The 16,218-nt window shown below is 45.9% G+C and overlaps 1 protein-coding gene across 1 annotated transcript in view; it reads left to right on the forward strand.

The window, feature by feature from the left end:
• The window catches only part of LOC117354948 (SCO-spondin-like), a 441,431-nt gene that overhangs the window by 36,331 nt on the left and 388,882 nt on the right, over positions 1-16,218 (forward strand). The window contains 1 exon segment of the mRNA XM_033932909.1: positions 4,667-4,769. Within this exon segment, the coding sequence (XP_033788800.1) occupies positions 4,667-4,769 (103 nt within the window).

Genomic DNA, 16,218 nt, shown 5'->3' on the forward strand with positions numbered 1-16,218 from the left:
TCCAGGGTGCATCTCTCCCACCCCCTCTACTGCCACATATACCTTTTTATTTGTTGTTTTCTTTTCTTCAGGGTGTGCAAACAGTTCCTGGAGAACAGACAGGCTAGAACAGGGGTGGTCAACTCCAGTCCTCGAAGGCCATTCGGGTTTTCAGGATTTCCCCAATGAATATGCATTGAAAGCAGTGCATGCAAATAGATCTCATGCATATTCAGTGAGGAAATCCTGAAAACCCGACTGGATTCCGGCCCTCGAGGACCGGAGTTGACCACCCCTGGGCTAGAAAATCAGAAATCTAGCCACATGATGTTTATCTGGCAGCGGGCAGTGTTTTGACTGCTCACTGCTGGCAATAAACTTGAATATTCAATGCCAGGCTCAGTGGTGTAGCAAGGATAGGAGGCACCTGGAGCAGTGGTGCCCCCCCATCCCCGCTCCTTCCATGCCAACCCCTCTGCTCCTTCCACACCCCCATGTCACACTCGCACCCTCCGTCCCCATCCCTGCACCTCTTTAAATCTTCACCAGCATGAACAGCTTCTTCGGCCTGCTGCTCTCGCTGGCATGGCTTTCCCTCTGATGTCACTTTTTGACCCTGCGACCTGGAAGTGATTTCAGAGGGAGCCAGGCCGACACGAGCAGCAGGCTAGGGTAGTTGCTCATGCTGGTGAAGATTTTAAAGAGGTATAGGAGGGGTAGGGAAGGGAAAGTGTGAGCATGGCATGTGGGGGTGGAGAGGTGCCAGCGCCCCCACCAAGACAGCGCCTGGGGCGGTCCCCCACCCCCCCATCCTTACTACACCACTGGCCAGGCCATTTCTGGTGACCAATATTGAATATCCAGGTTTTACAATGCCAGCTAGCACATGGCTGGTTATGGTGATATTCTGCCTTCACCAGCCAATGGTTAGTGGGCAAAGATAGGCCTCCATTTTGTGCAACTTCATTTGCCTGCTCAGCCTGGCTGCTTGAGTTCCAAATATTGGGACACAAGTGGTTATGTCCCTGGAACACCCCCAACATCATCGGCTTATTTTTCAGTGCTAACCGGGCATTTTCAGCAGGCGATAACGGGTAAAAAGGCTGCTGAAAATGCCTGGTTAGCCACTGAGATGAGGGTTAACCAGTCAGTTCCCAGGCCAAACCTGTTAACTAGCGCTGAATATCAACTGGTAGGTGTCTAATTTGGGTTATTCTAGGTAACAGATTCAAATAGCCCAGCTTTGATCATGGCAATAGAGAAACACTCCCAAACTAAGGTTCATTGAAGTCTATTAGGGCCAATCTGTCCATTCCCTCCTTGAAGTTCATCAATATGAGACGCACCGCGATTTTCTCAGTTACAGCCCCCTAACTTTGGAACTCCCTACCTATCAGGGAGGAGACTGTATTAGACAGGTTTAAAAAAAAAAAATTATTTATATACCACTTTTTCATATTTTCCTATCTGTCCCGACAGGCTCAAACTCTATCTAGTGTACCTGGGGCAATGAGGGGATTAAGAGACTTGCCCAGGGTCACAAGGAGCAGCGAGGGATTTGAACCCACACCCTCAGGGTGTTAAGGCTGTAGCTCCAACCACGTCGCCACACAGGTTTCTCTTCAAGGATCCCTTTGAAAGCTATGACTAGGACGCCAGAGCAACAAAAATGGTTAAGGGACTGGGGGAGTTGCCGTACAATGAGAGGCTAGAGAAACTGGGCCTCTTTTCACTTGAAAAGAGGAGACTAAGAGGGGACATGATCTAAACATTCAAGATATTGAAGGGAATTGACTTAGTAGAGAAAGAGAGATTGTTCACCATCTCCACGGTGAAGAGAACGAGAGGGCACTCGGTAAAGTTAGAAGGGAAAAGATTCCGTATAGACATAAGGAAGTTCTTATTCACCCAGAGAGTGGTAGAAATCTGGAACGCTCTTCCGGAGGCTGTTATAGGAGAAAACACCCTTCAGGGATTCAAGAAAAGGTTGGATAAGTTCATACTGGAACAGAACGTACGCAGGTAAGGCTAGACTCAAATAGGGCACTGGTCTTTGACCTAAGGGCTGCCACGTGAGTGGACTGCTGGGTACGATGGACCACTGGTCTGACCCAGCAGGGGCAAATCTTTACATTCTTATGTTCTACTCCCTCCATATTACCAGTACATTTTCTTAACTTCTCTTTTCTTCAATTTTATTGAACTCTCCTTTTGTTCACCCCTTAAATGTCTCCTGTCCTATAAAATTGTAGCTCCTCCCTTTTTTCCACTTGTTTCAAGCCAGTCTAATTTTAGTGAGAATCCAGACATGAAACTGAAAGAGTCCAAAACAAGACTCCTTTGGCTCGGTCCAAAACTAGACCAACTACCCTCCTCCATCTCACTGTCCTCTGGCTCCACTCTGCAGCTTGAGTTCTCAAGCAATGTTCTGGGCATCATCATTGATTCTACATTGTCCTTCAATGACCACCTCAATTCCTTGGTAAAAAAATGCTTTTTCAGCCTTCACATGCTGAGGAAAGTCAGATCCTGCTTTCATCAAAATCACTTTACCGTCCTTGTCCAATCCATCATACTTTCCAGATTGGACTATTGCAATTTTATCTACTTAAGCCTAACTAAGAAAAACCTTCATAGACTCCAGCGGATACAGAATGCTGCGGCCAAGCTCATCTTCGTAAAAAATAAATTTGACCACATCTCTCCGCTTCTGTCCAAGCTTCACTGGCTTCCGATAATCGCCAGGGTCCACTTTAAATGCGCCTGCCTAGCTTTCAAAATCCTACACGGCATCCTCCCTCCCTGTATCCCTCTTTCTTGGAACTCCTCTAACCCTAATACCACCAGATCCACCCACAAATCTAAACTATCCTTCCCCTCATTAAGAGGCATTTCCCATACAGGAAAACTAGGGACCCCCCTCCCCTTCAGAATCACTGAACTCTGGAACAACCTTTCCTCCCCTCTTCGGAACCTGAGCTCTCTCCAACTTTTCCGCAAACATCGGAAGACCTGGCTATTCTCAAAAATCTGATACCTATTCCATTTCTGGCACTCTAAGCCTTCTAAAAACCCTTCATACTTGGACCTCTAACCTTTCATTGTTAGTTCCTTTCTATCCCATCTCCTGTAAACCGTGCAGAGCTCTACGAATGTGGAGATGATGCGGTATACAAACCTAAGGTTTAGTTTAGTTTAGCATGTTTTTCGTGTCCCCCACTTTTTATTACCATACCATACTGATTCTTGTATCCCGTAAATGTCGACTAGGAATTATTGCGGCTTACATAATATTAGAAATGATACAGAGGTATATGCTACATGTACATGAATGCGTTGTAACAGATCAGTGCAGTGAAGAGACCAGATGTGTTTTCAGTGCCTTCCTGAATTGGAAGTGTGTGGTAAGTCGTTGTAAGCTGCTTGGGAGTTCATTCCAGACTTTGGGCCCTTGGAATTCAAAGGTGGTCTCGAAGAGAGCTTTTCTCCGCACCTGGCATGGGGAGGGGAGTGGCAGCTTCCAGCATTGAGTTGTCCTCAAGTCATTGAAGGACTGTAAGACCGGAATGGCAGAAGAGAGTCTGGCTGAGCTTTCTCCATCTATGGCTTTACATCGCTTAGAAATATTAATAAGCATTTGAATCAAATCAATAATAATAAAACCCTTAGCACGCATGCGTACTAGGACTGAAACTCTGTGCCTCCGCATGTGTAGTACAATAGAACTCTCCCCTACTAGAAAGAGCCTGCGGCGGTTTCCCCATCGCCCTCCCTTGGCGATGCTGCGAGCCTGGAGCCAGTGGTGACTCCCCCCTCTCTCCGTCTGCAGAGGAAACCCCGGGCGAGACCAAAAGGAAAAGTAAAAACAACCGCTGCCACGGAGGCACTTCCAATTGCGGCAGGGAAGGGCAGGGCTTTTCCCTCCCCCCCCAAGCAACAATAAAAACTGGTCCCGATGCCCGCGGCTGTGATCCCCTCCCCCCAACTCCCCTGGAGCAAGATTGGATGCTCGGAAAACTGGTGCTGGAAGAGCAGGTATGAGAAAGCGATTAGGGTTGGGGGGCTATGTGTGAGAGAAGGGAGCTGGGATGAAAAAAGGGGGAGGTGGGAGACGGGGGTACAAAAGGGGACATGTGAGAAAAAAGGACTGGGACTGAAGCTGGGGGCTAAAAAGGGGGCATGTGAGAGAAAGGGGCTTAAGATAGGAGCTGGAAGAATAAGTGAAGGTTGATGGGGAAAGGGGGAACGGAGAGGGAGTTCTATGGAGGTGAAGGACAGAGAAAGGGGACAGATTTTTAAGTTGGTGGAAATAGGGAAGGTAAAAGGGGAAATGGGAGCCTGAATATGGGGGTAAGACATAAGAAGAATAGCCATACTGGATCAGACTAATCTATTCTAGCACCCGTTAATATAACGGGCTGAAACACTAGTTTTAAATAAAACTTGAAAGCAAAGATGCAGGCAAGCAGGTCTAGTTCAGCATCAGAATGTAGGTCAGGGCATTTGTCCTTTTAATTGCAGCCATCTGCAGTTCAGGTCCAGTACTGACCAGACCTCACACTTTTTTCTTCTGCATCTCTCCTTTGTCTTCTCTCAAGTCTCTCCTTCTTTTCACTGTAGATTCTCTCCCGCTTTCTTTCTGGAACCTGTGGCTAAAAGACTTCTCTGACTCCCTCTCTCCTTTCAGGTTCTTCAGATGATGTTTGGTCCAAATCTTGTTTTGGCCCAAAACAGGAGCATTTCAGTGAACGGAGCGGTGATTCCAGAGGGAGAGCCACACCTTCACAACGGTGAGGATAGAGAGAGAACTCCCCCCTCCCCCGAGAAACAGAGAAGACGATGTCAAATGAAGACCATGTGGCTTATCCAGTCTGCCCATCTGTCTCTTAGAGATCCTATGTACTTGTCCTGTGCTTTCTTGAAGTCCGATATGGTCTTTGTCTCCCCCAGGAGAGAGAATGAGGGAGAATAGGAGAACAGACTTGAGAATGTTCGTTTTGGTAGTTATTTGTCCATAAACATAACATAACATAACATAACTATTCTTCTATACCGCCATAATCAGACGACTTCTAGGCGGTTCACACCGAAGAGAGATGGACAGTCAGCGAATTACAATATGCAAATTATAAAAGTACAACATATTACTCAAGAATAGACATAATAAAATTGTTAGATTTAGTGTAACTTCTGTTTAGGAGATAAATCTAGCAAACAATGTAGTTTTAATTTCTTTCTTAAAGGCGCCGTAGGTCAGCCTAGCTCTATTAATGTAGTTTCCTAACCAAGACTGCTATTTACATGCTTGAGAGTCCTGTCCAAAAGGATTTGTATTTACAGCCGTAATGCTTGGGTATGCAAATAGGTTACAATTTTTGGTTATCCTCGTAGGACAATATAGCACGAAGTGAGATAGAAGATAGGTAGGAGCTAGTCCCCAAATCAGCTTGAAGCAAACACAAGAAAACTTAAACATTATTCGCGCTTCCATTGGCAACCAGTGCAACAGTCTGTAGTAGGGACTAACATGGTGGCTTTTTTTCAATCCAAATATCAAGCGAACAGCTGTGTTCTGTACTATTCTTAATTTCCTCACTGTTTTTTTTAGGTATACTCAAATAAACGGTATTACAGTAGTCTAATATAGATAGAAGCAAAGACTGCACCAATAATCTAAAAGATAAAGGGTCAAAGTATTTTTAATGGTCTTTAATTTCTATAGTGCAAAAAAGCACTTCTTCGCCACCAAGTTCGTGTGTTCAGCCATGGATAAATGGGTGTCTAATGCGACTCCTAATATTTTTATAGTTTTAGAAATCGGGTAATCATGATCTTTTAGATATAACGATGTTCTAGTAATTTTATCCTTTGGGCTTGCTAAGAAAACTTGCTAAACACAGGGAATCGTTCTCTGGAAAACATGGAGGAGACTGTCAGTGGGTCTCTGTATGCCATGAACTGTGGTCCCAAGCTCTCTACTTCTGCATTCAAGTTCCAGGCTGGGAATTGCTCATCTGGTCTGATTATCATCTTTATAGGCTATTCTTGCTGTTCCTTTTTTTTTAATTAGAATATTTATCTTTTCATAGCACTACCAGACGTATGGAACACTATACAAAAGAGATAAATTTCTAAGGAGCAAATAGGCAAATGATCTACAACAGGGGTGCCCAACGCGTCGATCGCGATCGACCAGTAGCTCAGGAAGGCAACGCGAGTCGATCGCGGAGCCTATCCCGGGCTCTGTGATAGACTCGTGTTGCCGTCCTGATCTACGGGCCGATCAGCCTTCCTCTCCAGTTTTCTTTCTCCCTAGGGCCTTTTAGCTGGGCGATCCGCCCAGCTGTCATCTGCCGCTGCTGAACAAAAAACCGGGTCCTGCCTTCGCGGAAACAGAAAGTAGGCAGGACCCGGCAGGAAGAAGAACAAATGCTTGTCTCCCGCATTAGCCCGTAGCGAACGCTTGCTTCAGGGCTCTCAACATGTGCGTGCCGGCTTCTCTTCTCTTCCCTCCGAAACCGGAAGTTATGTCCGGGGGGGGGGAGGGGAGAAGGGAAGCCGGCGCGCACATGTTGAGAGCCCTGAAGCAAGCGTTCGCTACGGGCTAATGCGGGAGACAAGCATTTGTTCTTCTTCCTGCCGGGTCCTGCTTACTTTCTGTTTCCGCGAAGGCAGGACCCGGCAGCATTTCCCCTAATAGGTCGATCGCGATCTTGGGCTGATCAGCCTTCCTCTTCCCGATGGCAGAATTGACGTCAGGGAGAGGAATGCTGGTTGGCCGAAGCAGGGAGAGCTTGGGGCCTGTTATTGGTGGCGTTTGGGTCCTGGTCCCCGATGGCAATGGCAGTGGCAGTGGCTTGGGGGAGGGCAGGGAGAAAGAAAGAAAAAGGGCAGGCAGGGAGACAGAAGGAAAGAAGAGAAACAGAAAAAAATGAAAGGGAGGCAGAGAGAAAGAAAGGGCAGGGAAGAGGAAGGAAAAGTTGGGGGGAAGAAATGAGGTCTGGAGGAGAAGAAGCATACAGGCTAAAAGAAGGGAAGAAAGATTGTATGCACAGTCAGAAGAAGAAAGTGCAACCAGAGACTCATGAAATCACCAGACAAGGTAGGGAAAATGATTTTATTTTAAATTTTGTGATCAAAATGTGTCTGAATTTATATCTGCTGTCTATATTTTACACTATGGTCCCCTTTTACTAAACCACAATAGAGGTTTTTAGCGCAGGGAGCCTAGGAGTGTCGAGAGCAGCGCTGGGCATTCAGCGCAGCTCCCTGCACTAAAAACTGCTATCGTGGTTTAGTAAAAAGGGAGGGGGTGGGTATTTGTCTACTTTTGTATGGTTGTTACTGAGGTGACAGTGCATAGAGTCATCTGCTTTGACCTCTTTGAAAACCCTGGAATAGGAATGATGATTAACATTTTCTATGCGTACAGTGTGCATTGTGTTTTTTTAAAATTTTATTGTTGGTAGATCATTGTGACTTGGTCATTTAAAAAGTAGCTCGCAAGCCCAAAAAGTGTGGGCACCCCTGATCTACAAGATCCTGAATACGCAACAAATCAGCAGAAAAGTCCAAACTGTTAATTATGAAAGAGTATTAAAGTTTATTCATCACACATAATAAAATCATATATAAAATCACAAATATATAAATAATTAACCCTTCCCTTTTACAAAACCGTAGCATGGTTTTTTTAGTGCTGGCCACAGCGGTTACAGCTCCAATACTCATAGAATTCTTGTGAGCGTCGGAGCTGTTGCCACGTCGGTGGGCGCTAAAATCCGCGCTACGGTTTTGTAAAAGGGGAAGGGGTAAAAGCTCAATGTGGCCATGTTGCACTGTTTCAAGGACTGCATCAGGAGATATTTTAAAAATAAGCCTAAATAAGTACACGGATCAATTTGTTAGTGCAAATCAGAAATACATAATAAACCAGTTAGGGCTGGATTCACTAAGCAAACCGATCGTGTACCGATTGATTTGGGAGCCCTTTGCGACCTGATTTCCCTCTGACCTGATTCACTAACCTGTGTACCGATCCGATTCCGATCCGTGCATGCAAATGAGGGGAAACGGCATGCAAAGTAGGCAGGGACGCGATTCGCTAAACAAATCTGGGACACCGACTGGACTGGTGGGGACCAGTCGCTCACGACCTTTCCTGCTCTCTGCCGACTTCTCCTGCCCTTCTCAACCCAACTTCTCCTGCCCTTTTCAGCCCAACTTCAGCCCCAACTCTCCTCTCGTCACCCTGCACCCCGGCTCGCCGCCCCGACTCTCCTGCCCTTCCCCCGCAGTACGAGCCCATGGTTTTAACCCGCGGTTTTAAAACGGGTTAAAACCACGGGCTCGTGAAATAGTTTTAAAAAAGCAGCTTGCAGCTCCCAAAGCATGCACAGACCATCTATAGATGGTCTGTGCATGCTTCAGAATCGCTCACTAGCGATCCTTGTGGTTGGTGGGGGACGTTCCTCCGATCGCCCCATTTGCATGCTGAGCCTTGGTGAATTGGTCGGCCTGCTGCGGATCAGCCACGGAGAGGCAGGTTAGTGAATCTAGCCCTTAGTGCTTAAAAGCATAATACCACATACAGTATATACACAGATTAATTCCATAAGACCAGCCTCTAAAAACATGCATATAAATCCTTGAAAAATCACACATAGCCAAGAGGTGCAGTTCAAGCTCTGGAATGCGCTGCCTGGTATGCTGCGATTCCTAGACACAATGGTGCAGACACAAAAATTGGCCTTTATTATCGACCCCCAGGACAGACGGAGGAGACAGACTTAGAAATGATAAGAGGAAATTAAACAAGAATGTAAGACAGGTAATGTAATAATCATGGGAGACTTCAATTTCCCGGGGATAGACTGGAACCTGGGAATCTCGAACTGTGGCCAAGTTCCTGGAAGCGCTAGGGGACTGCTTCCTGGAACAAATGGTGGGAGAGGTGACGAGAGGAAACGCCTCCTTGGACTTGGTCCTACATGGCATTACGGGACCGACAAAAGAAGTAGAAGTCATGGTCCCGCTGGGGACGAGCGATCACAACATGATCAACTTTAAACTTGACATTGGGAAAGGGAAATGTACCAAAACCTTAACCACGACCTTAAACTTTAAAAAGGGAAGATACGATAGCATGAGAGCCATGGTGAAACAACGGCTCAACAAAAAGATGGACAAAGTTAAAACGGTAGATCAGGCCTGGTCCCTACTGAAAAATACTATCACGGAAGCACAAAAACTCTACATTCCGTGGATTTCCAAAGAAAGGAAAACTAAAGGCAAAGGAGAACCAGCATGGCTTACTAGAGAGGCGAAGGAAACCATAAAAGAAAAGAAGGACTCCTTTAAAAAATGGAAACGCACGAAAACAACCGAAGCTTGGAACAAACACAAAGATGATCAGAAGAAATGTCACAAGGTGGTGAGGGATGCCAAAAAGGACTATGAGAAGAAAATAGTGCAAGAGGCCAAAAATTTCAAGCCTTTCTTTAGATACGTAAAAGGAAAAAAAACCTGCAAAAGAGGCGGTGGGACCGCTGGATGACCAGGGAAGAAAAGGGTACATCAAGGAAGACAAACAAATTGCAGACAGACTCAATTCCTTCTTTGCATCTGTCTTTACGAAGGAGGATGCCACAACAATACCAGAAGCAGTGAAAGTGTTCAAAGAAGTAATAGAGGACAGCCTCACCACAGTAAAAGTGGACTTGGACCAGATATACTACCAGATCGACAAAGCGACAAATCCCCTGGACCTGATGGAATTCCCGAGAGTCTTAAAAGAACTGAAGGTTGAAATCAGAGAGCTTTTGCAAAAACTTGCCAACCTGTCAATTAGAACTGGACAGGTACCGGACGATTGGAAGATAGCGAACGTCACGCCAATTTTCAAAAAAGGATCAAGAGGAGAACCGGGCAACTACAGACCTGTGAGTCTTACATCTGTCCCTGGAAAGATGGTTGAAGCACTGATTAAAGATAGCATAGTCCGGTACTTGGATACACACGACCTGATGAGAGCTAGTCAACATGGCTTCAGGAAAGGGAAATCATGTTTGACGAATTTACTTCAATTTTTTGATAGTGGAGAACCGGTGGACATAATGTACTTGAACTTCCAGAAAGCGTTCAACAAGGTTCCACATGAAAGACTTCTCAGGAAACTACAAAGCCATGGAATAGAGGGAGATATACTAAGATGGATAGGCAAATGGCTGGAGAACAGAAAGCAGAGAATGGGCATAAATAGGGAAGTTCTCAGACTGGGAGAAAGTGACTAGCGGTGTGCCCCAGGGCTCGGTTCTTGGGCCGATCCTATTTAATATTTACATCAATGACCTGGAAGAAGGAACATCCAGTGAGATCATCAAGTTTGCAGACGACACAAAGCTATGCCGGGCAATCAGATCGCAGGATAGCGAGGAACTTCAGAGTGATTTGTGTTAGTTAGAAAAATGGGCGGAGAAATGGCAGATGAAGTTTAATGTGGAAAACTGAAAAGTAATGCATTTAGGCAGAAAGAACAAGGAACACGAGTATAGAATGTCAGGTGCAACTCTGGGTAAGAGCGAACAAGAAAAGGACCTGGGTGTACTGATAGATAGGACCCTGAAACCGTCGGCACAATGCGCGGCAGTTTCAAAGAAAGCAAATAGAATAGAAACATAGAAACACAGAGTATATCGGCAGATAAGGGCCAGCGGCCCAACAAGTCTGCCCACTCAAGAATCCTCCCTCAACAAATCTGCCCACTCTAGAATCTCCTCTCCCACGAGAATCCATCTTTTAAGCATAACTTTGTAGCAACCCCATATGTTTGTCCCATCGTCTCTTGAAGTTGAGCACGTTGCTGGCCTCGACCACTTGGCGTAGAAGACCATTCCACCGATCAATCACCCTTTCGGTGAAGAAGTATTTCCTGTTAGGCATGATAAAGAAAGGAATCACGAGTAGATCGGAGAAAGTTATAATGTCGCTTTATAGGGCAATGGTCAGACCACCCTTGGAATACTGTGTCTAACATCGGTCTCCCAACCTAAAGAAGGATATAAAACTGCTGGAGAGGGTGCAGAGACGAGCAATGAAGCTAATAAAAGGTATGGAGAACTTGGAATACGAGGAACGACTTAAGAGACTGGGATTGTTCTGCCTTGAGGAAAGGAGACTGCGAAGGGATATGATCGAGACTTTCAAAATACTGAAAGGAATCGACAAAATAGAGCAGGAAAAAAAATTATTTACAATGTCCAATGTGACACGGACAAGAGGACGTGGACTGAAGCTAAGGGGGGACAAGTCCAGGACAAATATCAGGAAGTTCTGCTTCATGCAACGAGTGGTGGACACCTGGAATGCTCTCCCAGAGGAGGTTATTGCGGAATCCACCGTTCAAGGATTTAAAAGCAAACTAGATGCACATCTCCTTACGAGAGGCATAGAGGGATAGGGGTGACTAAAATTACACCAGGTGTACATCTGGCTGGGCCTCCGCGTGTGCGGATCGCTGGACTTGATGGACCGAAGGTCTGATCCGGAGATGGCAGTTCTTATGTTCTTATTAACTTTAAGAAAATGTTGAAAACGCAATTATTTGTCAATGCCTTCCTGTCCTGTGAATGATTTTATGGGATTTTGTGTTTCCATCTTGTAGGATGAATTTGAAAGATTTTAATAATGATACCGTCAGTTAATGTCTTTTTGTGTTTGTCTTGTTGAAACATGTTGAGCATTTCTTAAATATGTAGACATGTAATTTTGTAAACCACATAGTTTTTATGCGGTATATAATTTATTTTTTTTTTTTTAATCAATTTTAAACATTATCATTTTATACAAATAATAATAAGAAAATAGAAAAAGAAATACCAAAATTTTACAAACATTGAAGGATATTCCTTACAACATTACCCTTTGATCTCCTCTAGTCCACATAATGGGAGAATATTCCTGAAATTAACTTCGGAATACAATAAAATATAATCATGATCTAATCTAAGATCTAATTTTATGGTGCAACCTATATAAATTTTAAAATAAATAAATAATAAATTGTATCACCTGATGGTAAAAAAGATAAAAGCAAACAAAAAAGTCATATTTTAAAACATATGCTGCACATAAACCCTCTTTAAAATCTCCCGAGCAGCAAACCCAAAATTAAAAAAAAGCTGAATCAAACAGCAAAACAAATGCACATACCTACACTTTCATGCTTTTAGTGGCTGGTCTTATGGAATTAATCTGTTTTTATGTGGGGTCTTTAAAAAAAAAAAAAAAAATCAGTCTGTGGTTTTACGCTTTTAAGTACTATCTATTGTATTATGTATGATTTTATAATGTAATTATGATTTGCACTAACCTATTGTATGTATTTATTTATAATCTCTTTTAACAGCCCCTGACACAGCCCTTGAAAGGGTGAAACATGGCTTTGTTGGGCTTTTAAGTATTTATATATGGCAAATAACCTTTAATACTCTTACAAAGTAAATACACTTCTCCCTCCGTATTTGCGGTTTCGATTATTCACGGTTTTCGCTTGCTGGCTCCTCCCCCCAATTACATCAGCTTGCATAGAGAAATGGCTGATTCCAAGCGTTTACAGAGAAAATCGCCGATTCCCGGCACTTTCTTCACCGTGTTTTGCCTCTCCTTCAGGAACAGGCCGGGTCTCCCACCATGTTATTCGTGGTTTCACCATATTCACGATGGTTTTTAATAGAAAACAGCGAATAACATATGAAAAAGTTATTCGCGGGTTTTCTGTATTTGCGGTTCCGTTAATCCCCTATCACAGGAGGGAGAAGTGTAATTTTTAACGATCTGCTGGTTTGTTGCCAATAGAGATCAGTATTCAGGTATAAAGAGTCCCTGCCCCAAACAGCTTGAGATAAGTGACTTGCCCCAGGTCACAAGGAATGCAGGTGCAAAACCAGCATTTGAACTTTTGCTTCTCTGAGTCTTAGCCCGATGGTCTAACCACCAAGCCACTTCCTCTTCCATGTTCTTAATCCACATTCTTCATTCATCCCTTCCAGCATCTGGTATACTGACTGCTCTGCCGCTCAATCAGTTTGCAGATAGTACGAAAACCAGTGACAGGACAGATACTCCAGAGGGAGAGGAAAGAGTGATAACGTAGAACAAAATCTTTTCCAGAGAAAGGAAAATGGTAAAAACCAGAGGACATAATTTGAGGTTGAGAGGTGGTAGATTCAAGAGCAATGTTAGGAAATTCTACTTTACGGAGAGGGTGGTGGATGCCTGGAAGGCGCTGCCGAGAGAGGTGGTGGAGAGGAAAACAGTGACGGAGTTCAAAGAAGCATGGGATGAACACAGAGGATCTAGAATCAGAAAATAATAGTAAATATTGAAGAACTAAGGCAGTACTGGGGGAGGATGGGTTGGAGAGGGCTTCAATGGCTGGGAGGTTGTAGATGGGCTGGAGTAGGTTTTGACGGAGATTTCGGCAGTTGGAACCCAAGCACAGTACCGGGTAGAGCTTTGGATTCTTGCCCAGAAATAGCTAAGAAGAAAAAATTTAAATTGAATCGGGTTGGGCAGACTGGATGGACCATTCGGGTCTTTATCTGCCGTCATCTACTATGTAACTATAATTCCATGCAGTCACACATCTCTGGTGCAGAAACCTGAGAAGTATGCTATATATGTGGTGATGATGGTGGAGGCAGTGAGATGAGATGCACCATATAAGAAAGGAATTGTATTTCATGGCCTTAAGGTTGCAAGACAATGTGGCTAGACTAGAGTCAGAGGTTTGGGTATATAAGGAGAAAGGGACTAAGTCTTATATATTGCCTTTTTACAACCACACTTAAAGTGGTTTACATACAGGTATTTCAGGCATTTTTCTCATCTGTCTGGTGGGCTCACAAGCTATCTAATATCCCCGGGGCAGTGTCACAAGGATCAATGTAGGATTTGAACCCACAACCTCAGAGTGTGGAGGCTATTGCTCTAACCACTGTGCCACACTCCCCTCCAGCACGATAGCAGAAGTGAGCCAAGTATAGAACGGTTCACGGAAGTTTCGCCCCCCACATTTCGCCCCCAGCAATTCGCCCCTCACATTTCGCCCCCGCACATTTCGCCCCCTGGATGTTTCGCCCCCACACATTTCGCCCCCGCACATTTCGCCCCCCGGATGTTTCGCCCCCACACATTTCGCCCCCGCACATTTCGCCCCTGATTATGTGTACTGCACATTTCGCATTGGGCTAGTTTAGCGCTGGCCACTGCGGTATTAGCTCCAACGCTCATAGGGGAGCCAGAGAGAGAGAGCCGGGGAGCCAGAGAGAGAGAGTCGCACCCACCCCGACTCTCCCTTGTTGAGCCGCGGCCTGCCAGAGCCCGCCGAGACGCTCCCTTGGTTCCTGCGGGAGGGCCGCCGCACACGCCACGGGAGGGAGGGGTTGTGCGTCGCCGGAAGCCCAGTACCTTATCGCCGGGTGGGAAGGGGTGGTGTGGCTGCCGCCGTCTCATCTGCTCAGCGTGGCTGGCGTCTCATGTAAGCCGAGCACCTGCGGTTTCCTACTCTGGAGATGTAAGGGCTTGCGATAGAGGCAGGAGGAAGGAAGAGAGAATCCTTTGCCTCTTTGACTGTTCTAAGCAACCTGGTACAGTGGTGTAAAATCCACCCCACGCCGCCCTCACTTTGTGGGAGGTGGGGGCCGTGAACCCTGCACCACAGTGGCCGAGGTAGAGCCCTGCAAATGCGTCCTTCCCCTCCATGGGCGGCTCGGCTGTGTGGGAGGGGGGATTGGGGTTTCCGACCCTGGCGGCCGCGTCGCTGTCTCCCAGCCACCCTGCTCCGGCCCCGGGCAGGGCGCGATGCACTGGAGAGCCGGGGAGCCAGAGAGAGAGTTGGGGGAGGCAGAGAGCAGGTTGATTTCAGGGCTGCAGGGCTGGCAGGACAGTCGGAAAGGGTCTCCCCCCCAGGGCCTAACTAGGTACTGGATCCAGTGGGGGGGGGGGGGGCCTTCATGGTAGGAGTACAGCCCTCTCACTTCTGCCTTCTAAAATGGCTGTTGTCCTCTTGCAGCAGCTAATGGTATTAACAGGAAGTGCCGTGAGCAGCTGCGAAAGGTCATGGCAGCCATTTGGGAAGGCAGGAGCGAGAGGGCTGTACTCCTGCCACAAAGATCAATGCTGGACTGCTAGGTACTTTGATAGGTCTCAGGGGGAGGAGGGGGGGGCATGGGACATGTGGCTCACAAGCTGTATGTTGCCGACCCTATCTTAGACGCAGAAAGGGGAGGTGGGAAGGGAGACAAAGTTAGAGTGAGAGAGAGAGAACGGAGGAACGCTCAGGGGCGAAATGTACAGTACACATAATCAGGGGCGAAATGTGCGGGGGCGAAATGTGCGGGGGCAAAACATCCGGGGGGCGAAATGTGTGGGGGCGAAATGTGTGGGGGCGAAATGTGTCTGGGGGCGAAATGTGGGGGGCGAAATGTGAGGGGCGAATTGCTGGGGGCGAAATGTGGGGGGCGAACCTTCCGGATCCCGTATAGAACAATGAAGCCATTGTGACATCACTGATAAGATGGGCTCTTAGGCACTGGTGGAATGAAGCTTTATGACATCAGGGAAAGGAATTGAGACTTGTATACTGCCTTTTTGTAGGTTTATAACCAGTTTACATACAGGTAATAATAATAATAATAACTTTATTTTTGTATACCGCAATACCATAAAACAGTTCAGAGCGGTTTACAGGAGAAGAGACTGTACATTTATAGCGAAGATGCAGAGTCAGATTAACCAGGGTAAAGTAACCAGTAACAGTAACAATTAAAATTAAAAAGTAAGATAGGTACTTAGAAATTCCCTTACTGTCCCGAAGGCTCACAATCTAACTAAAGTACCTGGAGAATAACAAAGAAGTGAAAAATAGAGATACTTAAATCATTTTCCCTATCTGTCCTGGTGGGCTCACAATCTATCTGGGCCAGTGGAAGATTGAGTGACTTGCTCAGGGTCATAAGGAGAAGCACTGGATTTGAACCTGTAACCTCAGGGTGCTGAGTCTGCAGCCCTAACCACTAGGCCACTTCTCCACAGCCAGATAAGTGCTGTACACACTGTGTGCTGGTTACTGAATATCAATCCACCCTATAGTTCCTATTTCTTTTGAAAAACCAGGACTATTGGAGTCCATAGATGCAACGGGGCCTGCTGGAGCCATCTAATAGGCCCCATCTTTAA

Source organism: Geotrypetes seraphini, chromosome 2 (assembly GCF_902459505.1).
Source record: "Geotrypetes seraphini chromosome 2, aGeoSer1.1, whole genome shotgun sequence".
Classification (NCBI taxonomy): domain Eukaryota; kingdom Metazoa; phylum Chordata; class Amphibia; order Gymnophiona; family Dermophiidae; genus Geotrypetes; species Geotrypetes seraphini.